The sequence below is a fragment of the Amblyraja radiata genome, chromosome 16, assembly GCF_010909765.2.
Source record: "Amblyraja radiata isolate CabotCenter1 chromosome 16, sAmbRad1.1.pri, whole genome shotgun sequence".
Classification (NCBI taxonomy): Eukaryota; Metazoa; Chordata; class Chondrichthyes; order Rajiformes; family Rajidae; genus Amblyraja; species Amblyraja radiata.
The window spans coordinates 14,383,500-14,409,648 of NC_045971.1; the positions used below are offsets into that span (position 1 = coordinate 14,383,500).

A 26,149-nucleotide genomic window follows, 5' to 3' on the forward strand; every position below is an offset into this window, starting at 1 on the left:
ATGACCTCCACCCTCAAGAAAGACCAGGACAAAAACTGCTTCGGGATACCATGATATCCAAGTTCTTCTCCATGTCACATACCCTTTACCGCCATAAGGTCTGAATACCAGAACTCTCTATTTCACAACCTTCACCACACAGACAACAGCAGTTCAAGAATCTAGAACAATTAGTGAAACTGATGAATGCTGGACCGACCATCTTGTGAATGGTTCCCAAGCAGTTCCTATCAAGTTACTCTATTATTGTTGGCTGCATTTGGTATGCTGCCCCATCTCCCACCCACCAACCCCAGATCCAGGGCACAATGACTTTCTGAAGCCTACACCAAGTAGAAGCTTCAGGGTAGATGTTAAACCTCACCTGCGTTGTGCTAGTGCCCAAATTACCTTGTATCTCTTGCCCACAGGTTAAAATATCAAGGACTGTGTCCTCCTGTACTTCGCTCAGAGGAAGATTTTGATCCTGGTGCGAAATTCCACATTCCTTCCAGTGTCCCCTATGTCAGGTATGTCCTGAACACAGATGTTTCTCCGTCTCTGGGATATTGTTAATGTATCTTATGGTAACTTTAACTCTGCGGAGTTGTCCTGGAGGCACAATAATTTGAAGATTAAACTCTGCCATCAATCCTGGGAGAAAATTATAATGATGTTAATACAATTATTTTCCTTCCTCATCAATAATTTATAAAGTTAGTGGAAGTAGGAAATATTCTCTTTGGCAGATTGAGGGTGGGTTTGCAGGTGAAGTTATGGGTGGGGGAGGGCATGTGATGGAACTTCCAGAAATATGCCCAACCAAAGGCATTGGCCATCTGCGATGTCATCAGAAAGAAGTGATCATTTTTTTAGCCATAAGGATGTTGAAATTTGACTTCAGAAGAAATCAATGCTATTTTTGGTCTGACTGAGGAAGAGTAATTGAATGACTTAAATGACGACGGTGGCACAATGGCGCAGTGGTAGAGTTGCTGCCTTTCAGTGCTTGCGGTGCCAGAGACCCGGGTTCGATCCCGACTACGGGTCCTGTCTGTACAAAGTTTGTACGTTCTCCCTGTGACCGCGTGGGTTTTCACCGAGATCTTCGGTTTCCTCCCACACTCCAAAGACGTGCAGGTTTGTAGGTTAATTGGCTTGGTATAAATGTAAATTGTCCCTAATGTGTGTAGGATAGTGTTAATGTGCGGGGATTGCTGGCCGGCGCGGACTCGGTAGGCCGAAGGGCCTGGTTCCGCGCTGTATCTCTAAACTAAACTAAACAGGAACTTCGACCTAGGGTCAGTTAAAAGAAATTGGCCAGGTTAGCAAATGCTTTTCGAGAGGAAGGGGGTGCAGCTTGCTGTTGACGATGCTTGATACCACACGAAGGTTATTGTGGAAAATTAAAAGCTCACAGATTAGGATTTAACATATTAGCAAGGGAGGAAGATTAGCTGGCAACCAAGAACTGCAGCGCTGGCTTTTTCAGGTGGCAAGATGTAATGAGTGACATACCACAGGCATTAATTTGCGGGGGTTCAGTTTTTACAATTTCTATAATGACCTGGCTGCAGTAATTTGCTGATGGTGGAACGATAGTGTGGTAAATAATGAAAAAGACACATGAAGCTGTGGGAGAGGGGACTTGCTTGAAATGTATGAGATCATGAGGTACATGGGCGGAGTGATGTTGAATGGTTCTTCTTAAAAATAAAGAGCCATCCTCTATAAAAAAAAAGAGCCGTGGGTGGCAAATTTATTTTCTCTCAGGGAGTTCTGTCTTTGGAATCTCTTCCTCAAGAGCTTTGCAAGTCATGTCAAGATGAGTTTATTGGCATATGCATATATTATGGCATGCTACAGGTATAATGAAATCTTGTCTGCAACAGAATCACAGGCATATAGATTCAGACCACACAACAAAAAACATAAATTATATATAAATTCTGCATAAATTCTGTATAAATTCTGCATAAATTCTGCATAAATTCCGCATAAATTCCGCATAAATTCCGCATAAATTCTGCATAAATTCTGCATAAATTCTGCACGACAGTAAATGGAAAAGAGTAAATGAACAATACATTATTGCAAGACACAATTTTTAAACAAGTTCATGGTAGTAAAAGAGGTGGCTTGTAGTGTTTCATCGCCAAGATAGGATTAGGGCTGTACAGCTCGGTTGTAGGAAAATAGCTATTCTTAAACCTGGTGGTGTGGGACTTTGGGCTTCTATCCTTCCTGCTCAATGGTTGGTGTGAGAGAGGTCAAAGTCCAGATAGAGAGGAGGATCCATAATGATAGATGCTGCCTCATTTTAATGTTATTGATAGTGTTCATGATAGACTGGGCTAAGATCACCACTCTCTGCTTCCTCTTGTGTTTCCCATATGTTGGAATTGCCATGTTGCAACCAGTCAGGATACGTTCTAAGACACATCAGTGGAAGTTTATTAGAGTATTCGGTGTCATGCCAACTCTCTTTAAGAAAATAAAAACACTAGCACGCCTTCTTCTTCATTACATCTATTTACTAGGTCCAGGGCAGATCATCGTGAAGCTAATGCCCAGGAATTTGAAACTGCTGATGTTCTCCACTGTCAACCCAGCAATGGAAACTGGCAAAGATAGACTCAAAGTGCGAGAGTAGCTCAGCGGGTCAGATGGCATCTCTGGAGAAATTGGATAGGTGACCTCTTGGGTCAGGACCTTCTTCGGACTCTGGAAACCGGCACATGGTCTCCAGACTTCCCTTCTGAAGTCAATGATTAGTTGCTTGGTTTTGTTGACATTGAGTGAGAGGTTGTGGTTGTGGCACCACTTAACTAGGTGTTCTATTATTTCACTCCTGTAGGCTGATACATCACTCGCTGTGATTTAGCCAACAATAGTGGCATCATGGCCTTGGACTTATGCCTAGCCATAGATGGGTGTACAGAGTAGAGCAGGGGGGTAAGCACACAGGCCTCTGGTGCACCTGGTCAATGAGGAGAAGATCTTGCTATCAATCCGCACTGATTGAGGTCTCTCAATGAGGAAGTCAAGAATCCAATTGTAAAGGGAGTCTTTGAAGATTTTTAAGGCAGAGTTAGATAAATTCTTGATGTGCAAGGATGTGAAATTATATTGCATATATATGGGATTGCAAAGTAGAGTTTACAGTCAGATAGGACATGATCTTATTGTGTAGCAGAGGAAACGTGAGGGACCAAGCAATCTATTTGTGTTCCTAGTTTGCCCGTACTTATGATGGTTAATGTTACCGCCAGGTTGTAAATGTTCCAGTTTTGTTTGTTGATAAGTACAGGATGATGCACATGCACGTTTTCTTACAGTTTACAATCGAAAAGGTAAATATGTAAGAGGATTATTTTTACTGGGATTAGAATGATCAAAAATCAAATTGGTTATCAAATACGAACCACAACAGATTGACCACATAAAACAAAACAAAACATTGGGTTGAGGCCACATCACTGATCCCTATATTAGACACTCATTACATTGAGCAATCTTTCTTACAGTTGGCAAGGCAGGTAATGTATTGTAGCTGCAAAGTGCGTGAGTCAGAGGAACCAGTTCTCCTGTTCCAAGTACAATTTCCTGGAGCGCAGTGAGATGTCAATTTTGCACTCTGGGGCATGTTGAGCTGCATTGAGTTTCAGGCATTAGTTTCATCAGATTATCATATTTCATCAGGAATTTGGACAATAGATCCCTGGTGCAGATTCATCTTGAAGTCAGGCAGTAATCTGGGTTTGGGAAATTCTCATGGACTGGACATGATAACAAGCCATGTTGTTCTGGGAACCAGAGATGCAGTGGGTCAGCTTAAGCTGTGACCAACAGGTTGACAGGTACTTACTGTGCATTCAAATGTGAACAATGAATATGAGGGAGATTGGACCATGGCACCATCGTAGGCATACAGGGAAGGGACTGAGAGGGGATGCCTTAGTGGCAGAGGACAGTATTGTTGTGAAGATAAACAGTATGCTCCACAGCCACGAGTGTAAGTCCCAAAGGGCTGGAATGAGACACCGTAGGAGGAGGAGGAACCAGATCTTGTGCTCCGTGTATAAACCTAAAACATAAGTGGAATTAGAAAAAACAGAATATATGGATTGAAACTCCAAAGTGAAAGGGAAGAACTATAAAGGTAATACTACCTTTGATTACTACCTGAGCCAAATGCAAGGTTGGATAAGGTTAATAAGATCTGAGTGTTGAGCCCGTGGCTTAAAGAGTGTGGGATAAAGGAGATTGTATTCATTAACTACTAGCACCAGCACTGGGGAAAGAGAACATTAGTGTGAAATTATTAAATTGTAATGTTCAGAGTAACGTGAAAGAATTAGTATGCATGCACACACAGTAAGTGCAGTAAAGGTGCAGTTCTGCTCACCACGCTGATTACACTGCAGAGAGTGAGGAAGAGAGCTTACGGGAGTCAGGTATGAGAGGCAGGAAGATGGGTTTGACTAAGATGACCAAAACTAACTGATGTCATTGGAATTTGATTGAATCCTATAATGCTTTACAAAAATGTACGGAAATGGTTTTGGCCAGTAGAACACTGATTTTCATCAATATGTCCGCCTACGCAATATGCATGAATTCTGCTTATCTTCCTAAACTTTTTCTCAGGTATTTTGTAAGCTTCATCGTCCAGTTCCAGTTCCATGAGAGCCTTTGCAAAGCTGCAGATCACGTTGGACCTCTGTACAAATGTGACATCTACAACTCACGTGCAGCTGGAAAACTCATTGGGTAAGAGCAATGTAAAAGGGCTGTCGTGGTCTACATAAAGAATTACATTAAACTGTGAAACAAATCACTAGTGAAACAGGTCTATTGGTACAATGCTTGGGATACAAGGCTGGCAGTGCAGAGACTTGGACTAACAAACACAGGATCCGACCAAATCTCACCATGGCTGGTATGGAATTTAAAATCCAATTGAGAATGGGTGATGATGATCACAAAATGTGATGAATTCTTATAACATTTACGATAGCAACATTTAAAAGGCATTTAGGTAGACCACAAATAGGCTGGGAATGGGCAGATATAAACTACATGTAGGCAGGTGTACAGTTTGAACTGGCATCATGGTCAGAACAGACTTCATACGCGGAAGGGCCTGGTCGTGTGCCAGACTATTCAATGTTCTATCTTCCATCTGGTTCACCAATGCTATTCAGCAAGGACAGGTTGAGGGAAGGAATCTGTCCTTCCCTGCTTTGTCCTTTATATGACACTTTAACCACATCAATATGGTTAACTACAAATGTCCTCTGAAATAGTCTAACAAGCCCATCTCCTGAAGGGAAATTAGGAATAGGCAGTAAAGTCCAGCCTTGCAAATGAGCCATCGATCTCAAAAAATGAATAAAGCCAAGCAAGTCACTCCATGATACGTTATTGGGTAGTGGATAAGTTAGCATTCCCAATAGCGGTACCACACAGCAGAAAATGGAATACCACTTTATTCCTATCCTAACTTGCTCCTCCGGTCTTTATATGCCTCGAATGGTATGTCTCAGGAAACATCCCAAGGTACCTCACATGGCTGTAATGTTGATGACTACATTCTGCTCAGATTGCACTCAGCAACATCATATATGACACAACGTCACGTGTTGTGGGTCGAAGGGCTTGTTCCTGTGCTGTACCTTTTTATGTAACCAATAGCCAGACCAGGGATGAGGTCAGATGGTCACAGCACAGCTCCTGATCCCACACATTGCTGGATCCTGACATAATCTCTCTGGCCATTGGCTCATTGGTCCAATGAGAGGTGCCCTGGGTCCTCAGAATTAGTGACTGAAACATAGAAACATAGAAAATAGGTGCAGGAGTAGGCCATTCGGTCCTTCCAGCCTGCACCGCCATTCAATATGATCATGGCTGATCGTCCAACTCAGTATCCTGTACCTGCCTTCTCTCCATACCCCCTGATCCCTTTAGCCACAAGGGCCACATCTAACTCCCTCTTAAATATAGGCAATGAACTGGCCTCAACTACCTTCTGTGGCAGAGAATTCCAGAGATTCACCACTCTCTGTGTGAACAATGTTTTCCTCATCTCGGTCCTAAAAGATTTCCCCCTTATCCTTAAACTGTGACCCCTTGTTCTGGACTTCCCCAACATCGGGAACAATCTTCCTGCATCTAGCCTTAAGAATTTTGTAAGTTTCTATAAGATCCCCTCTCAATCTTCTAAATTCTAGCGAGTACCATCCGAGTCTATCCAGTCTTTCTTCATATGAAAGTCCTGACATCCCAGGAATCAGTCTGGTGAACCTTCTCTGTACTCCCTCTATGGCAAGAATGTCTTTCCTCAGATTAGGAGACCAAAACTGAGGCAATACTCCAGGTGTGGTCTCACCAAGACCCTGTACAACTGCAGTAGAATCTCCCTGCTCCTATACTCAAATTAGCAGCTGCCACAATATTTTCCAAAGATAGACACAAAATGCTGGAGCAATTCAGCAGGTCAGGCAGCATCTCCAGAGAAAAGGAATAGGTGACGTTTCATGTCAGGCAGCATCTCCAGAGAAAAGGAATAGGTGACGTTTCAGGGAAGGATCCTCATCAGATGAGTCTGAGGAAGAGCCTCGACCCAAAACGTCACCTATTCCTTTTCTCCAAAGATGCTGCCTGATCCGCTGAGTTACTCCAGTATTTTGTGTCTATCTTTGGTGTAAACCAGCATTTGCAGTTCCTTCTTGCGCAATATATTCCAAATCAGGGTAACCCTAAACCCCAGATCCTCTGGTACATACGATGCATACGGTACCTTAACCCTACAATGCCTTGTCCAACAGTGATGGCAAACTCTTGTTATGTCAGGGAGCCCATGTATTTTGACTGGTTCACATACCCCCCCCCGCTCCAGTCACCTGTGACTCAGAATCAAAGCCGACGTCTGACTCTTTCTGTGCCTTTACCCCAGAGACGCCATGAAGCTGGGAAGCAGCAAGCCCTGGTACGAGGCCATGAGGATGATTACTGGGAACACAAGTATGTCGGCCGCGTCTCTGCTGAGATATTTTGAGCCGCTGATCACATGGCTGGAAGTGGAAAACACGAAGAATGGCGAGACACTGGGATGGCCCGAGTATGACTGGACACCAGGTCAGCAATGTTCAAAAGTTAAAGAAAAACACGTCCCGACAGTAAGGCAGAAATGCAACACTCACCACACGCCCCTCGCATTCCCCACCCCGCCAAACAAACAACCCTCACCTGCCCACCCTTGCCAACTCCTCGCCCTCCCATCTCCACCAGCCCCACCCTTGCCCAGCCCTTTCAATCACTCGCCTCACGGTTGGTTGGCCCTGGTGTTTGATTATGTCAGTTGTGCGGTCTTCATATGTGAGCCTGAATGTGGCTGGTCAGACCAGCCCTGGAGGCATGCACTGAGGAACCGTGGCTGTAAGGGGAAGGCACTGAGGTGGGTGCAGATGCTGAGGCATCCCACATTCTCTGGCTCTGCCGATTCCATCCTGTCCGCAGTCTTCAGAGTTGATTTCAGGCCCTTTTGGTCAAAGCTCACAAGCTTGTTCCATCCGGGGCACACGGCTCAAACTCTCTTCTGCCAGAAGGGATGCCTCTGTGTTTGAGGCCGTCTTTGAAACAAGAAACGAGTATCACTTCCTTGGATGTCCCGGGTTTCTGAGCAAGAATTCCATAAGGGAGCTTGCACGGAGCTGTCCATAGAGATTCCTCGACCAGTCTACTGCAACTGTTCCCTCATGCCCATCATGGCCTTGATGCCAAACGGGCTGGCCCTGTCCAGATATTCCAAATTTGTCACTCTGCCCCACCATTTGATGCCCATGGATGATCACAGGGATCTCAGGTGGAAACACTTGCACTGTTTGATATGTTTCTTGTCAATTGTCCAAGTCTCACAGCCATACAAAAGGGCTTGTGAGTACAACTGCGTTGGTTAACAGTCTGACGTTTCTGTGGCTCATCATACGCGAGCGTAGGTGAAATAGCCGACTGACCTGCATCGCTGATTGGAGCCGCTGTTACCACGTCGAAAGAGCCGTCAGGAGAGATGAAGCTTCTGTCATCTTTTATGCAACTCCACGCTCACCTGTCACCATGCCAACACCAACCTGCCGCCCCACCAAACCCTCCCTGCCTGTCTCCAACATCCCCTCGATTGCCCGCCTGGTCAACTCCTCAACCCACCCACCACCACCCACCACCACCCACCACCACCCACCACTCACCTGCTCACTCAGATGCTCCTGAGGCTGGTTCAGTTATACATGCGTAGACCAAGATTGATAGATTTCTATCAGGCAAGGGTGTTAACAGTTATAAGAGATTAGCAAGTACATGGAGATCAAGTATAGTTAGACAAAAATGCTGGTGAAACTCAGCGGGTGAGGCAGCATCTATGGAGCGAAGGAAATAGGCGACGTTTCGGGTCGAGACCCTTCTTCGGACAGATGTGTGGATGTGGGGCGCGGGAAGAAGAAAGGAAGAGGCTGTGGGAGAGCTGGGAAGGGGAGGGGAAAGAAGAAGAAAGCAGGGACTACCTGAAATTGGAGAAGTCAATGTTCATACCGCTGGGGTGTAAACTACCCAAGCGCAATATGAGGTGCTGCTCCTCCAATTTACGGTGGGCCTCACTCTGGCCATGGAGGAGGCCCAGGACAGAAAGGTCGGATTCGGAATGGGAGGGGGAGTTGAAGTGCTGAGCCACCGGGAGATCAGGTTGGTTATTGCGGACCGAGCGGAGATGGTCGGCGAAACGATGGCCAAGCCTGCTGCTGGCATCTAGAGCAGCGGATGCAATAGATGAGGTTGGAGGAGGTGCAGGTGAACCTCTGCCACACCTGGAAAGACTGCTTAGGTCCTTGAATGGAGTCAAGGGGGGAGGTAAAGCGACAAGTGTAGCATTTCCTGTGGTCGCAAGGGAAAGTGCCCAGAGAGAGGGTGGTTTGGGTGGGAAGGGATGAATTGACCAGGGAGTTACGGAGGGAGCGGTGTCTGCGGAAAGCCGAAAGGGAAGGAGATGGGAAGATGTGGCCAGTGGTGGGATCCCGTTGGAGGTGGCGAAAATGTCGGAGGATTATTTGATGTATGTGACGGCTGGTAGGGTGGAAGGTGAGGACAAGGGGGACTCTGCCCTTTTTATGAGTGGGGGGATGGGGAGTGAGAGCAGAGTTACAGGATATAGAAGAGACCCTGGTGAGAGCTTCATCTATAGTTGACGAGGGGAACTCCCGTTCCCTAAAGAGTGAGGACATCTCCGAAGCCCTGGTGTAGAAAACATCATCCTGGGTGCAGATGCGGCATAGACGGAGGAATTGAAAATAGGGGATGGAGTCCTTACAGGAAGCAGGGTGGGAAGAAGTGTAGTCCAGATAGCCATGGGAGTCAGTGGGTTTATGGTGGATGTCGGTCAGAAGTCTATCACCTGCGATGGAGATAGTAAGGTCTAGAAACGGTAGGGAGATTTCGGAAATGGTCCAGGTGTATTTGAGTGCCGGATGGAAGTTAGTGATGGATGAAGTCGGGGAGTTCTGTATGGGTGCAGGAGGTAGCACCAATGCAGTCGTCGATGTAGCGGGAGTAAAGTTTGGGGATAGGGCCATGGTACGCCTCGAACAAGGATTGTTCGACGTACCCTACAAAGAGGCAGGCATAGCTTGGGCCCATGCGCGTGCCCATAGAGATCAAGTATAGGTCGGCTGTTGTCTTATGAATATGAAGTTGCTCCGAGCAACTTTTGGTCTTTTGATCTTACATTTTGATATTCATCTTGAAGAAGACACAAGAAACCTACAAAGGAATCTTAACGGGGGAAATGATTGGGGGGAAAAAGTTTGATAAATTGATTATAACATGGGATTGCAGAGTTACCAAATTATCCACAATCTTATTAAATGGAGGATTGGCTTGAAAAACCAGTTCCTATTTGTAAGGTTGTACATTTGCATAATATATCACCAGTGGTCATTAACCCATCCAGTTCTAGGTGCGAGTGAACCACTAGTATCAAGATATCAAGTCTCAGCCTGGGAAGGAATCAGCCTGAGAATCAGAAACTGCAGTCGGAACTGTCTTGAGTGCAGCTGTCAGTCTAAAACTCTGGTGTTTGAAAAGAAAAATGTATCATCTGCCATCACGGAGCAATATATTCCATGTGGACTTAGCCTGTGACCCGGAGAGTTTAGTTTAGTTTAGGGATACAATGCAAAACAGGCCCTTTGGCCCACTGAGTCCGTGCTGACCAACGAACACCCCGTACACTAGCACTATCCTGCACACTAGTGGCAATGTACAATTTTCACAGAAGCCAATTAACCTACAAACCTGTAGGTCTTTGAAGTGTAGGAGGAAACCGTACATAGTGACGGAGTCTCCACAGTCCACTCAGGTGAAAAATGTCAAAGATTCACCCCAGACTGGCCGTGGAAATCACTTCCGATCTCAGTCTTACATGGCCACCTCTGTATTTTGAGATGTGTGATCCCTTGCACAAAGTCAACAGGCCGGGGAAAACATCGTTAACACCAAAAAAACTGCAGATTCTCTTCTCAATCCAGCAATTCCAGGAATCAATCTGGCCAAACTCTTTTGACCTCTAAGTTTTGTGTGTTTGAGTTCTTAGATAGGGAAACCAGATCTGAACACAGTTTCCTACTTGTGTGAGTAGGAACTGCAGATGCTGGTTTACACTGAAGAAAGAGACAAAATGCTGGAGTAACTCAACGGGTCAGGCAGCAACCAAGTCTCAAGCCAAAACGTTACCTATTCCTTTCCTCCAGAGATGCTACCTGACCCGTTGAGTCAGCATTTTGTGTCTATCTACAATTTCCTACACTTAGGTTTCAGTCAGGGTTCAATATAATTGAAATGATTGGAATCTTGTTATGATCACAACCAAGCTCAAATTATTTGCTTCCATCATTAATAAGAACAAAGTATACTTTTTAAACATTACCTGACTTGGTTACTGGGTTCAGTGAAGCTACAGCCTGGCGATGGTACTGTTAGAAGTGCTACAATAATCTATGGACTGCCTCAGTACTGTCAGATAGTGACAACAATACTGCAACAGTGCACCTCAAATATCGCTGCAGTTCAGCAGCAGTGCAGCTGCACGGTGACTGCAGTCTGGTGAGAGTACAGCTGCAATATGGCAATAGAGAAGCTACGCAACTCCTGCAGAATGGTTTCAGTCGTGTTGCAATACAGCTTCAGGAATGCTTGCTGCATTATTTCCACAGAACGACTAAACTACTGTTATGGTATGCCGAGAGTTCTATCACATTACAGCCGCAATGAACAGCAGAATCACGACAGCACTGTTCTATTGTAGGAATAGGAATCTATTGTATTTCTACACAACTGGTGTAGAATCTTACAACATTGCTGCTGATTGGTACAGTACAGATAATCGCATGGCCGTATGTCAACATTGCTGCAACAGTATTCCTGCAGGATTGCTACAGTGCAGCTTCTGCTGCTAAAGTGTGCCTGCAACTCTGTGACTAGGGCTGCAGTTTGGCTGCATTCTGAAGCGGTACGGCTAAAGTTCATGTACAGTACGGCTAACACCATCAACTACTATACATCTGCAGCTTTACCGCATGGCTATTGTTTATCTGCGGTACTGTTACAGTGATGGCAACAATGCTGCTGCAGCCTGCCCACTGTGCTGCAACATTACGACCACAGTGCAACAACCGTGCAGCTGCAGTACTACTGCTGAATAGCCTCCTTACTTCTACATTCAGGCTGCAGGACTGCTCCAGTATTTCTGCTGTTGAGCTGCAACAGTACTGCTACTACATAGCTGCATGTCTGCCACAGAATGTATTGTGAGCTTGTGTCTTGTCCTATACCTCAACGGCTACAGGACCGCCACAGTATTGCTACGTTGTTGCTGTAGTATTGCTCAGCATGACTATAGGATAACAATAGTACTATAAAAGCATGACTATAGAATGGCTGTGATACTGCTGTGGTACATCCACTGCACATCTGCTGTATGGCTGCAATACTGCTGCAGTTTGACTACAGCACACGGCTACAATACTGCTACAGTGTGTGCTGCACTGCTACCTTTAGCCACAGAATGCGACTGGCCTGGATGGAGTCCCCAGCCTTGTTCTCTGAGCCTGCACGGACCAGTTGGCAGGAGCACTTGCAGATATCTTTATCCTCTCCCTGTGCCAATCTGAGGTTCACACCTGCTTGAAGAATATCACAATAATCCAAGTGCCGAAGCAAAAATCAGTAGTGTGCCTTAATGACTAACGTCCTGAGTTCTGTCATCTACTGTCTAGAACTGCCAGTGCTTCAAGGGGCTGGTCACATCACTCATCAACTCCAGCCTTCAAGACAGTCCAGACCCAATGCAGTACGCAAGTGTCACAACGGGTCCACAGCTGACGTCATCTCCCAGCCTCAAACTCATCCCTGAAACAAGGACGCCTACGTTAGACTTCCATTTATGGACTATAACTCCATCTTCAATACCTTAATTTCATCAAAATCATCTACAAACTCCTGGACCTAGGCCTCAGCACCCCCTTCTGCTACTCGATGCTTGATCTTCTGACCCATAGATCACATCAGTGAAAACAGGCAACAAAACAGTCTCTCGGATAATTCTCAACACTAATGCTCAACAAGACTACAGCCGCAGCCCCTTGCTAAACTCCCTTCACACTCATGTCTAAGTGGCCTAATTCTGCTCCAACAGACCTCTCGAAGGCTAGGATATAGCCCCGATCTTACAACCTACCTTGAGTGAAACGCAAAGTGCTGGGGTAACTCAACGTGTCAAGTTGTATCAAAAGAGGGAATGGATAGGCGATGTTTCAGGATGGAACTCTTCTTTGGGCAACTTACACTCTACCTTTTTGCAGTATTCGCACTTTTAAACTGCACATTATAGATGAGCTACTATACTCTGCACTCTGTTTATTTTCTCTTTTGCACTCTCTGTTGTACTAATGCACTGTATGGTCTTCTACTACTGGATAGTATGCAAAACAAAGTTTTTGATTTTATCTTGGTACATATAACCATAATAAACCAATACCAATACTGCATCCTCACAGTACTGCTGCATTATGCCTGCAAAACTGCAGCAGAACCACTAGAGTATAGCTGCTATTCTGTTATAATATGGTTGCTGCAAGCTGCCGGATGACTACGGTACAACAAAAGTATGGGGCCATTGCCTTACAACAACAGTACATGCTGTAGCACAAATACTATCCCTTCCTAACATCAGCACTGTTGCAACATGGCTGCTGCACTGCTAGAGTGGTGCTGGTGAATGTGAAATGTCCGTGTGTTATTCATGGTTATCCGGCCTTAATTCCACAATTTACAGTAGACACAGGTATTTGGGAAGTGGGAGGAAACTAGTGCTCCAGGATAAAGCCCACATTGTCATGGGGAGAATGTCTACATTTCACAGAGACCCCAAGAAACCATCGACTCCACAGTCAACAAGGCCCAACAGAGGATGTACTTCCTGCGGCAACTGAGGAAGCACAATCTGCCACAGGCAATGATGGCCCAATTCTATACTTGTAGAGTCTGTCCTCGCCTTCTCCATCATGGTCTGGTTTGGCTCAGCCACCAAGCACGACATCCAGAGGCTGCAGCAAATCGTTCGATCAGCTGAGAAGGTTGTTGGATGCAACCTTCCCCCCATTGACGAACTGTACACTGCAAGGGCCTCAGGAAGCGAGCGGGTAATATCATCTCTGACCCCTCTCACCCTGGCCACAAACTCGTGGAATCACTTCCCTCTGGAAGGCGACTCCGGACTGTCAAAGCCGCCACAGCCAGACATAAAAACAGCTTTTTTCCACAAGCAGTAGCTCTACTCAATAACCAAAAGTCTGTAGCCTCCTTTTGCTCTGGTATTTTATTTCATTCGCATGTTTAAACTATAATGTTTTATTCTTAATGTTTCAATGTTTTATGGTTTATTCTTAATTGTTTACCGTATGTCGTGTTGTTACTTGTGAGCGGAGCACCAAAGCAAATTCCTTGTATGTGTACATACTTGGCCAATAAACGTATTTATTCATTCATATCCTGGTCACTGGAGCTGTGAAACACCAATTCAATGAGCTGTGCCAATGTGCTAATTGTTAGGGATAATTATAATGAACTTATGGAAAGCCCTCAGGAATTGACCCATATCTTCAAAAAGTTGTGATAATAAAAGGTTGGAGTTTGGCTCCAACTGATATGTTTTAAAACAGTGTTCAATCTGAGCAACAACTCCGGAAGTTTATATTGGCATTGGAAGAGTAGACCGTGGATTTACCTGAATACTGGGATTTAAAGGGTTAGATCATATCACCAGAAAACAGGCTTGCCTTCCTTTCACAATAGAATATTAAGGATATAGCCAAATAAGGACCAGAACCAGGGGCCACAGTCTTAGAATAAAGGGGAGGTCATTTAAGACTGAGGTGAGAGCAAACTTTTTCACCCAGAGAGTTGTGAATTTATGGAATTCCCTGCCACAGAGGCAGTGGAGGCCAAGTCACTGGATGGATTTAAGAGAGAATCAGATAGAGCTCTAGGGGCTAGTGGAGTCAAGGGATATGGGGAGAAGGCAGGCACGGGTTATTGATAGGGGACGATCAGCCATGATCACAATGAATGGCGGTGCTGGATCGAAGGGCCGAATGGCCTCCTCCTGCACCTATTTTCTATGTTTCTATGTTTCTATGAGGTGGGTAATCTGACTAAATTAGAAATGGAATGTTTGGGATTGAAATCAAGAAACACACAATTAGAAAACCTCCTCTCCCCATAGGCTGTAGGTGTAGAGGGTGAGGGCAGAGAGGGAATGTTTTGCAGCCATTGTGATATTTTGAGCAAAGTAAGGGGATGTGCAGGAAGGCTGCTCAGATCACTCAGAGAGAAGCACAGAGCAGGCTGATCAGGGCAGCCAGTGCTCTGATCGTCATTGCATCAGAACAGGGATTAACTTTCACTGCTTCCTTTCCAGCCTTCGCATCCACTGAACCTTCAGCTCCGACAACATCAGCTCCCGCAAACAGCAATGTGTCTTTTCTGGGATTGAGTTTAGCACCAGACCAGGCAAAGGCAGGGCAGTGGATTTTGTTTGTACTGGCCTTAGTCCTGGCCATAGCCGTCATAATCATTTCAATAAAAATGTTCAAAAGAAAGTGATGAACTAACAAAACGTCACCTGACTATCAAATGGATTTAAAATAAATCTTGTAAAGTCGGAACTCTTTCACTATGCAAACCAAACAATTCAGTGCTCAATTTGTAAATCTGGTGTCAGAATGTTTAATCAATCACTTGTATTTTCTCTAGCAATGATTAGGTATTTTGTGCAGGGATATGAAATAATATATCAAATGGCTCTCTAATGTTTGTAAATTGTTGTAATTTTTAATGTAAATTCAAGCAGTTTCAGGTTTCATTGTTGAGATTCCATGAAATAATGTTGGTCAGATCCTAAAAATATAGATACCAGAAAGGCAACTGTATTGAATTGCAGTAAAAATGAGGCCACATGTATATATAACTCCAGTGTGTATTTGACCAATACTGTCAGAAGCAAACATGCAACAATACACGACTGCATTGGAAATGCAACCACATGTAACTGCAGTGGAAATGCAATCATGTCTTCCAACATTAGAAATGCAGGCAAATCTAGCTGCCATGGAAAGGTTTGGTGATTAGGCTTTTATCTTTAAGCAGGGTTGATATATTCTAATACTGGAGTAACGAAAGCTGCAATTGCCCACTCAAAGTCTCGCACCCCACTCTTCACTAAATTCCCTAGGATGTCTCTCTTGGTCTTCAGCAATGGGCTGCACCATTATCTGCCAGCAGCATTGGTTCACACACATAATAAACAGACATTGCCCTCTCACACGGGACACCTGGACCTGCTTGAGTTTTTGGAGAGGGAGATGGTTCTCCAGTGCATCACACCTGGTGTGATTTTGCTAAATAATTGGTTTATCAATTTTTTGAGCCGAATGTGAGATCTTTAAAACAATCAGGAGAATGCATTACGCGAGGGAGCCTGGTGCGGATGTGAATAGTGTGGGATGCCATCAAAGTTCATTGACATTATTAACAAAAGATTACTTCCGTTTCTGTCGATTACTTTAAAACGGGTAACATGGCCAGTTTATATTCTAGCTTCATAAGACTTTAAAAATGTTTCTTAATATTTTTAAACTCTATTTCTCTTCTAAAACAATGAACTGTTGAAGAGAGGCTAAATGTAATAACTTGCTGTTGCAATGGCTCGCCGAATGTCTCCTGTGTGTAGATGAGCTGCATAAACGTTACGCTGCCAGTTTCGGTTGGCAGCCTGTGTTGACTCGATTGAGTTCCACCAGGATGAAGGCTGGAGGTTTACAATTAGCCGGAATATCTCAATGCTAGACAGGTGATGTTCAGTCAGTGCTTGCCGCTCATTGCCATCCGATGGACATCCCGAGGAGATAGGCAGGTTGGATTGGGACATTTATATCTCTGAGAAGTCCATCAAGACTCACTGCCAAGCCTTGAGTGAACAATGACAAAGAATGCAACAAGAACTCATCGAGAAGCAAAGCCAGCACCTTCGGGAGAGTGCAATTGGTGAGGAAAACATATCAAGAATCCACCGAGGAAACCAAATCTAGTGGCAACTGCTGAACAAGCTGCTGTACTCTCGAAAGATCTACTTCATAACATTACATTGTTTCTCTCATGTACGTACGTACATTCGTTGCATGATTTGTGTGCAAGTTCCACTTCCTGGTATGCGGGGATCCACATACTAGAATCAGATGGCTTAAGCGACCGGTGTAACTAGCAGCATGAACAATATACTTGAGCTGTTTTAAACTGTATTTTGTTCTGTCTCCTTTATTCTCTACATGTCGTTATTACAATGTGTGGATATCTTTGCCTTCCCTTCATGCTCTGCATGCTTGGGTAGGAATGATGTCTCTGGAATCCAATTTAGATATGGTGATATCAGAACACACTGCAGGCAGGAGAGTCACAAGAAATCTTGGAGACTACCCTTAATATGTTTTGTACTCCTTCAACCAAAGTATAACTACGCATAATTTACCCGATTATATCTGTGAACGACATCACTGACTGAGTTGTCTGATAGGTACCATTAAACAACAACATCTCCAGTAATATTTGACAGGAATGTTGTCAAACAAGAGTTGACATTGAACAAAGAAGGCAATACCGAGATAAGTACTCAGATTAAAGAAAGTGAAAATGTTAGAGGTGAAGCGTTTAGGATTTAAGCAACTTCAAACGTGTCTGCCAAGTGTGCTGTGATTGGAATTTGAAGGCAAAGGTCCACAGATACGATTCTGAAGGTACTCAGCCAGTCAGACAGCATCTGTGGATAGAGAAATGGAATAGATGTTGCAGGTCAAGGACCCTTCAATCCGAAATATTAAAATAATAATAATAATAATAATAATAATAATAATAATAATAATAATAATAATAATAATAATAATAATAATAATAATAATAATAATAAAACAAATGTAGTTTTAAGCTGCAAAGAAAGGTTTAGAGAACAAGGGAGGTGTGAGTAGGTGGGAAGCTATGTTGTCCTCGCAACACACATGCCTTTGATGCCTTCCAGGTAGGGGGGTGACAAATGTTAGTTATCCGCAGCGGAGCTGTCTGCAGGAGTGTATCTAGGGGAGTTAGATGGAGTATAGAGGAACAAAAACAAACTGGTTGGAACTAAGAGTTACAGAACATGGCTAGTGCTGGATGGATGGCCTTAGACTTAATATCCAATAAAACACTGGCCCTCTGTCAATCTCTATCAATCTGCACTTTACATCTAAAGCCCTCTCTCCTCAGTTTTTTCAAATAGTTTTCCGCCATTTAAGCTTTTCACGCAACCACTGAGCAGTGCACCATATTTCTCAGAATATCAGAGCGGTTTCAGCCTTCGGCATTTCCTACAGCACTGATAACAAGCATTGTCTGAATAACGGTCTTGACCCGAAATGTCACCTCTTTCCTTCGCTCCATAGATGCTGCTGCACCCGCTGCGTTTCTCCAGCATTTTTGTCTACCTTCGATTTTCCAGCATCTGCAGTTCCTTCTTAAACAATCATTGTGTAGTTTCTTTGGCTGCAAAGTACTTGCATGTCCCAAGTTGGGGAGTAAACTTTCAAACTCCAGCCCTTTCCCTTCTTTTCAAGTGTAATCGGTATCATCCACACCAATGTTTGATCACTGAGATATGCAGCCAAATGAGATGTGCCCCAAATCCTCACCACTTAGGCAGTGTGTTCGAGTAGCACTCCCTCAGATTCTTCATTCCACCAAAGAATATAAAGCACTGTGCAGTGGGTGAAAGACTGTTTTAATACAATAAACGCACAGCTCAATGAAGCAGAATGGCTGGGAATTTAGAGTCATAGAGTGAGACAGTGTGGAGACAGGACCTTCGGCCTAACTTGCCCACACTGGCCAACATGTCCCCTGCTCCAATAGTCCCACCTGCCCGTGTTTGGTCCATATCCCTCCAAACCTGTCCTATCCATGTACCTGTCTAAAGCTATGTCCAAAATGTTAGTGGAGGTCTTTTATGTGGTGGGTAGGGGTGGGGGGGAAAGGGGGAAACTTTAATTCTTAGTCCCCTACCTGGTCGGAGAGGCAGCATCCCTCCGAGCTGCTTCTTCGCCCCGTCCTCGCGGCCTACCATCGAGAATGGAGCGGCGTTTCCTGTCGGGACCGGCCGGGACTACAGCTTCGGCGGCGGCGCAGCGCAAGGACACCATCACGGAGCGGAACCACGGAGCGGGCGATGCCTTACCGGGTCGCCGTGCGGTAAGCGCCGGAGCGCTGTGGCCGTCGATCCAAACATCGCGGAGTTGTGGCTGCGGGCGTCCGGCCGCGGGCGGCGCTGGATTTGGAGCGCCGCGGAGCCAGGGATCGAGTTCGCCGGGGTCGGAGCTCCAACCGGCGCGGCCTGAGGACTACGAGTTCTCCGGTCTCCGGGGAGGAGGCAGCCGCTCCAGACTTTCCAAGCCGCTGAGGAATTGTTTCACCCGACGCCAGTGTTCCATCTTCACGGCAAGAGGGCCCTGAAAACATCGGACTGGCTGCAAGGCCACAAATGGGCCCCGACCTCGGGTGTTTCAGAGGAAGAGGACTTAACTTTCTGCTGCCTTTCCCCACAGTGGAAATTTTTGATTCTGCTGTGGGGGGACGTTTGTGTTGAATTCTATAATGTGTTGTGTCCATTTTCTTTCTTTATTTAATTTTAACCTTTTTCTATGGTTTGTATGTAAATTTATTATTTAATTTATGTAAAGCACTTTGGTGTCAATGCAAGTTGACTTAAAATGTGCTATATAAATAAAGCAATAATAATAATAATAATAATTTATCTGTCTTCTATCTATTCTATCTATACACTAAAACTCTGATCTTGTGCTCTTCCAGTTTATGTGGATTTTCTATTTGCGTAAAAACGGTACACTATAGTGCTACGATATTTTGCCACCTTACTCACCATTCTCCTGTGCTCAAGTACAACGTGTTTTATTCTGATTGATGGTATAATTTAAAAGTTATTTAGGTTTAAAATTCGTAAAAAACGCACATGCGCAAGATTGGTCTCCTCTCCTGTCAGTCACCCGGGACGGCGACACCCAGGCCGGGATGGCGACGCCCCTTCCGACGCAACATCGCCGCACTGATTGGCCGGGTTCTCTGTCTCTCACAGGTGGGGAGAATACAGCTGAAGGAGCGGAGCGAACAGAGTTTGTGCCTCACCGGTGGCTGGAACAGCGTCTCCCAGAGCCTGGCCGATTCCGAGGCTGGCTCCGAGGCCTACTCCAACAGCAGCAACATCGAGATCCTGGGGTGGTGAGGAGGAAGACTCTGGGACTGACTGCGAGGCCAACTGCTGCAACCTCGCGATCCAGGGGAGGTGAGGAGGGAGAGTGGCAGGATTGAGAAAGAGGAGGGGTAGGGAGGGAGAGGGGGGAAAGTGGGGGAGGTGAAGAAGGAGAGTGGGTGGTGGGGATAGAGGGATAGGAGGGGTGTAGGGAGGGAAGATTAGTTATGGAGGGAGGGAGGGAGTGATAGTGGGTAGTGGAAAGGAAAAGGAGAGGTGAGGGAGGGATTGGGGGAGGGGGGAGAGGGGAAAGAAGAGGATGAAGAGGAGGGGGAGGGAGTGCTGTGGATGAGGGTAAATGAGCCGCGCCTGCGCAGTTAGGGACTATGAGTGAGTGGTGGAATATTGCGTTGTGGGAACGGGTGAGTGGTGGAATCTTCGTCGGGTCTATCCCTCGAGGTCGAGGATGATGGTTTAAGTTCTGTTGTTTTTATGAACTCTCAGGTGGCTTATGATTCCAATCCTGGCGTTGAAAGTTCTTCGGCCTTCAGGACAGGTAACTCCAGATGGCAGACCGGGCTTTGGTTGTTGCTGCCTCTCTTTCCGTTTTCTTCTCTTTTCTTCTAACTCTGCGCATCTCTTGGCTTTGAAGGTCGCTGTTCCTTCTTGGGTGATGGTCCGCCAGAGTTTCCTGTCCTTGGCATTGGTTTCCCAATTGTCGATGTCGATTTCACATTTCTTCATGCTGGCTTTTAAGGCCTTTTTGAATCTCCTCTTTTGCCCGCCTCTTTTACGTTTGCCTTCCTTAAGCTGGGAGTAGAAGGGTTTGCTTTGGTAGATGCTCGTCTTCCATCCAAACAACATGACCGACCTATCTTAGTTGGTTCTTGATGACGAAGGCTTCGATGCTAGATGTTTCCGCTTCATTCAGCACGCTGACGTTGGTTCTTCTGTCTTCCCAACTGATATTTAAGCTGCTTCGAAGACATTGTTGATGGAACTTTTCAAGTGTTTTCAGATGGCGTCGGTATGTTGTCCAGGTTTCTGATGCAAACAGGAGCGTTGGAATCGCCACTGATTTGTACACTAACATTTTGGTGTCTGATCGGATGTCACGATTTTGAAAGACTCTCATTCGAAGACGTCAAAAGCTGTTCCAGCACACTTAAGACGATGTTGGGTCTCGTCATCAAGGTCGACATTGGAGGAGAGGTGATGTGGATGGTTGTCGCAATGAAGATAATGAACAGTGTTGGGACAATCATGCATCCCTGTTTCACTCCTGATCTGACTTGAAATGGCTCACAATTACTGTTGCTGGCCATGACTGTGGCAAGCATGTCATCGTGGAGGAGTCTCAGGATTCAAATGTACTTTTCAGGACATCCAAAGGTGGATAGGACGTCCCATAAGAGTTCCCTTGATACCGAGTCGAAGGCCTTAGTGAGGCCGATGAATGCCATGCACAAAGGTTGAAGTTGTTCCACCTGGAATATTGCATTGATGAACAGGTTGCTTTGGGGTCCAGGCCTCCCGTGGGGGCTATGGGTGAGTGGTGGAATATTGCGTGTAGGGAAAGGGTTGCATTGGGGGAACGGGTGAGTGGTGGAATATTGCGTTGGGAAACGAGTTGCATTGGGGGACCAGGCCTCCCATGTGACTGGGACCCAACAGGTCCCACTTAGTCTCGTGTTTCTTAAATGTTGGGCTAGTCCCTGCCTCAACTATCTCGTTTAGTAGCTTGTTCCATACGCCCACCACCGCTTGTGTGAAAAGGATACCCCTCAGATTCTTGCTAAATCCTTTCCTCTTCACCTTAAACCTATATCGTCTGGTCCTTGATTCCCCTACTCTGGGCAAGAGAATCTGTGCATTTAAAAGCAGGGAACAGGGATAGGGTGGTGGTTATGTTAGAACTAAGACACCACGCATAGGGGTGCAGTCTGAGCGCTGTGCACAGTTCTGGTCACAACTTTACACGAAAGATCCAAGCTAATAAAAAGGAACTGCAGATGCTAGTTTATACCAAAGATAGACACAAAATGCTGGAGTAACTCAGCGAACCAGGCAGCATCTCTGGAAAAAATGGATAGGTGGTCAGGAGAAGAAAAATCTAATTACACTGAAGAGGGTGCTGAGGAGATTTAACGGGATGCTGCTGAAATTGTTGATGGGAAGAAAGATTTCAAAAGCTGGAGCTACTTTCTTAGCAACAGCGGATCCAGAGGGCAGACTTAAAAGAAATATATAAGGTTACTAGACTAAGTGGGACCCTGTCCCACGGGAGGCCTGGTCCCCCAATGCAACCCGTTCCCCAATGCAATCCGCCGACAGAGCCCCAGCCTCAGCGCCAAGGCGGCGGATCCCTGGGGGCCCGGGGTGGCAGAAATTAAAATGGATGTAATCTTACCCGTGTCCCCGTGTTGCCGTTGTGAAAAAAAGATGGCGATCTGAATTCAGGATGGGCCCCAACTGCGCAGGTGCAGCTGAGGACCCTTTGGGTGCCCTTTGTGATGCCAGTAAAGACACGCACAGGAACTCTCCCCCAACTGCCCATGTGCGGGTGGAGGCGCTTTTTTAAGGTGTTTTTTTTTAAATGTTAATGTTAATAACTTTTAAAATATACCATCAATCTGAACAAAACTTGTTTCATTTACAGCAAAGGACAATGTGGGGCAAAAATTGTAGCGCTATTGTGTATAATATAGGTGTTTGCGCAGATAGAGGTACAACACAAATCTGCAAACAAACAAGATGAGAATTTTAGTAATATATAGATAGATGAGAGTCCAGCAGAGAGTTAAAAGGAAGCACCAAGTTCCCTAATCAACAACCAGAGAGTATAGATTTAAAGTAATTAGTGGAAGGATTAGAGAGGAGATGAGGACGCACGGGATGAAGGGGTCTGGGATTTACCGCCTGAAAAGGTGGGAGAGACACCAACACTCTTGATGTTTCAACAGTACTTGATGAGCCGCCACTTCTAGTGCTGTCGGTTGAGAGGGCTAAAGCTGAACAGCTATTTTCCAAACATCACAGACAGAGTCACAGAGTGATACAGTGTGGAAACAGGCCCTTCGGTCCAACTTGCCCACACCGGCCAACACCTGCCAACTACACCAGTTCCACCTGCCTGTGTTTGGTCCATGTCCCTCAAAACTTGTCCTATCCATGTATGTTATGATTAAAAGGCCTTCTACACATATCTGTTCAGATTCGCTAGGCCTGTGAGTTTCTCTGGCCCTGCTAATATTTGACTGGACACTGGAGCCATTCGAGGAAGCTCCCAGGTCAAGCTGATTCCTCCCCAGACCAAAAGAGCTGCAAGAAATGGCTTAAACTAAACAAAAATTCACAGAACTCCTGTCAATACCAGTTTACATTTGTAATCCAGATCTTTCTTTGGCCACAGTGGGGTGACCAAAGTGATTCCATTATTTTCTATGTTAAAGAAGGAACTGCAGATGCTGGAAAATCGAAGGTAGACTAAAATGCTGGAGAAACTCAGCGGGTGAGGCAGGATCTATGGAGCGAAGGAAATAGGCAACGGTTCGGGTCGAAACCCTTCTTCAGTCTCACCCGCTGAGTTTCTCCAGCATTTTTGTCTACCATCATTTTCTATTTTAGCCCCTGGCTTCAACAAGCACATTTGTTTTACTTTGCTTTTCAGACAGCCAATGTTCTGAGCACCACTGATAAATGATTCTCACCTCCACCACTCCCTCCCACAGCATATTCCACAATCCTACCACAATAAGTACAAAACATTTCCTCTGAAAATCCATGCTAGATTTGTGGATAATATCTTAATTTTATGGCAATGATAGATGTAAATGCTAGAGTAACTCAGCGGGGCAGGCTTCTTCAGGTCTCGACCCAAAACGTTACCCATCCCTTCTCTCCAGAGATGCTGCCTGCCCCACTGATTTACTCCTGCTTTTTATGTCTATCTTCGGCTTAAACCCGCATCTGCAGTTCCTCCCTACACACTAGGTTTATGGCACTTTGATTTTGAACACTGGAAGTATTCTGTGTGCCAAACCCATCAAAACATCATCACCGTTTTAAAGATTCAAGCTGTTTAGCTTCTGGGGAAAGGAACCAAAACATGTTCCACCTTGACTGGCCCAGCTGGTTCTCGAACATACACCCTGCTTGTTATTGGGTGAAAGAGACCCACCCTCTACGTTACACACATTGGCCCAGGTCCCTTCAAGATATTAATAACAAGCAAACAATCAGGGTCTGTCTGGGCCTGAGACAACTTGTTGATGGGTATATTTTTGGTATGGCGCTAGGATTAAAATTTCCTGGCAGCCATCAGTCTAATAACTCCTGGAAGGCAACCAATGCAGCCTGATGTTATAAATCACCAAGTACCAAATATGAATCAGTCAACTTCATGTCCATTATTGCTCATTGCTCATCAGACAGTTAAGGACTGCCAATGATATCATAAATAACACAGGATTCATTTAGTGGATCAATAAAGGAAGGTATTACACACACACACAAACTAATTCACATGCATCTTTGTAATGTAAAAAATTTGTAGACACATTTTTATTCCACATGTACATACATACGTTCATACCCACAGACTCACTATTTGGAATCTCACAAACATGCAGATATCTTCATGGGCACACATATCCTGAAACACTCACATCAGTGCTTGTTACACAACTCTTACACACTCCGGCACAGTCACAAACAGCATCAATGATACACAGCCAAGGACCTTCTCAAGATGGCTGAATCCTGCCATTGTGAGGTGTGTCATCAGTCTACAGTAAGTGTTGAAAATTCCCGTATCAGCTTTGCCTCTTCCCACGGCGTGCTGGTTTATGGGCAATGAGAACTGTTGCCCTGACACCCATGCTACCACTGAGCCTGTAGTGTCCGGACAAGTTGGGGCAGCTTGGGCTTCATATCACCCACCGCCTCAGTGCCATTCCTAGTTGTCCACCCCACTCCAATGTGTGGACAACCCCCTGGCCTGTGACAGCTGCCCTTGTTACCAGGCACTTAATCATGAGGGCAAATAGTGTGGAAACAGGCCATTCAGCCCAACACATCCATGCTGTCCAGCAGACATCCATCTGTATTAAACTCATTTTCCAGTACTTGGCTTGTAGCCTTCAATGTTTGGGCATTTAAATAGCTTGGCTCGACGATGTTACATGCTGTCAATGACTCTGCTGCCACCACTTCCTCAGGCAATGCATTCCAGGTGCTCACTGCTCTCTGGGTGAAAAAGGTTCCCATCAGATCCCCTCTAAATCACTTCCCCCTTACCCTACATACCTGTATATGTCCTCTAATGGTATCTACCACTAATAAGGGAAAAGGCTTCTTGAAGCCTACTCTATCTGTACCCTTCATAATGTTCCTTCATACCTTGGTTGTGTTCACTCATAACCACCTCCGCTCCAGGGAAAACAGACCCAACCTATCCTCGTTACAGAAATGTACCTTCCCAGGCAAGATCCCCGTGAACCTCCGCTGCATCTTTCTCTGTATCACATCTTTCCCATAGTGCAGTGACCAGAACTCCAGCTGCGGTCTGACCAATGGTTTAACCTCACTGGCTTTGCATTCAATGCCCCAGCAAATGAAGACATGTGTCACGCAAGCCTTCTTTACCACGTTACTGAGTTGTGCTGCCACCTTCAACAAACTTTGGACATACTCCAAAGTAATGGGTTCCATTGTGTAGTAGCCATTGAGCCTAACTCTGTATGTTATGGTTATGACCTTTAAATTTTATCTGCCTGTAATTATGTGGGTGGGATTTATTACATAGTTGGAGGCGTGTTTGTGGCTGGGATTTTTCACACAGACGCGCTTTTAGTTGTTAGTTTTAGTTCGGAGGAGGCAATTTTATACCAATATCTGGTGTTTACACATGAGACCATGCCTGTTTGTCATCAAAATATACCCAGACATGAGGTCTTGAGACAATGGCCTTACTTGAAGGATGTGAAAATATCTAAAATAAATTCTGGTATTGGCCTTCTTATCGGAACGAATGCTTTGAAGGCATTGAAACCCATACAGATTGTGAGGAGCCAAGGTGATGGGCCGTTTGCTGTGAAAACCCTACTAGGATGGGTTATCTATGGCTCCTTGAGAAGGGGCAACGAAAGCAGGAACCAGAAGAACAACCCTGCCGCTGCTGTTAATCAAATATCTACGGGTAAATTAGAAAAGTTATTGATCAAGCAATACAATCATGACTTCAATGAAAGTGCCAGTAAGGAATCAGAAGAA

General features: G+C 45.3%; 1 protein-coding gene across 8 annotated transcripts in view; it reads left to right on the plus strand.

Moving 5' to 3' along the window:
• Nucleotides 1-26,149, plus strand: part of ace (angiotensin I converting enzyme) — a 97,991-nt gene that overhangs the window by 64,126 nt on the left and 7,716 nt on the right. For 2 of the 8 annotated variants that reach the window (XM_033035148.1, XM_033035147.1), the window contains exons 22-26: nucleotides 411-509; nucleotides 4,630-4,752; nucleotides 6,941-7,122; nucleotides 19,763-19,799; nucleotides 19,868-19,969. In XM_033035148.1, the coding sequence (XP_032891039.1) occupies nucleotides 411-509; nucleotides 4,630-4,752; nucleotides 6,941-7,122; nucleotides 19,763-19,799; nucleotides 19,868-19,969 (543 nt within the window). Of the gene's footprint in view, nucleotides 1-410; nucleotides 510-4,629; nucleotides 4,753-6,940; nucleotides 7,123-12,305; nucleotides 12,792-15,007; nucleotides 16,885-19,762; nucleotides 19,801-19,839; nucleotides 19,970-20,380; nucleotides 20,433-26,149 lie in introns of those variants that run through there. The other 6 variants (XM_033035143.1, XM_033035146.1, XM_033035144.1 and 3 more) reach the window with 6 other exon arrangements.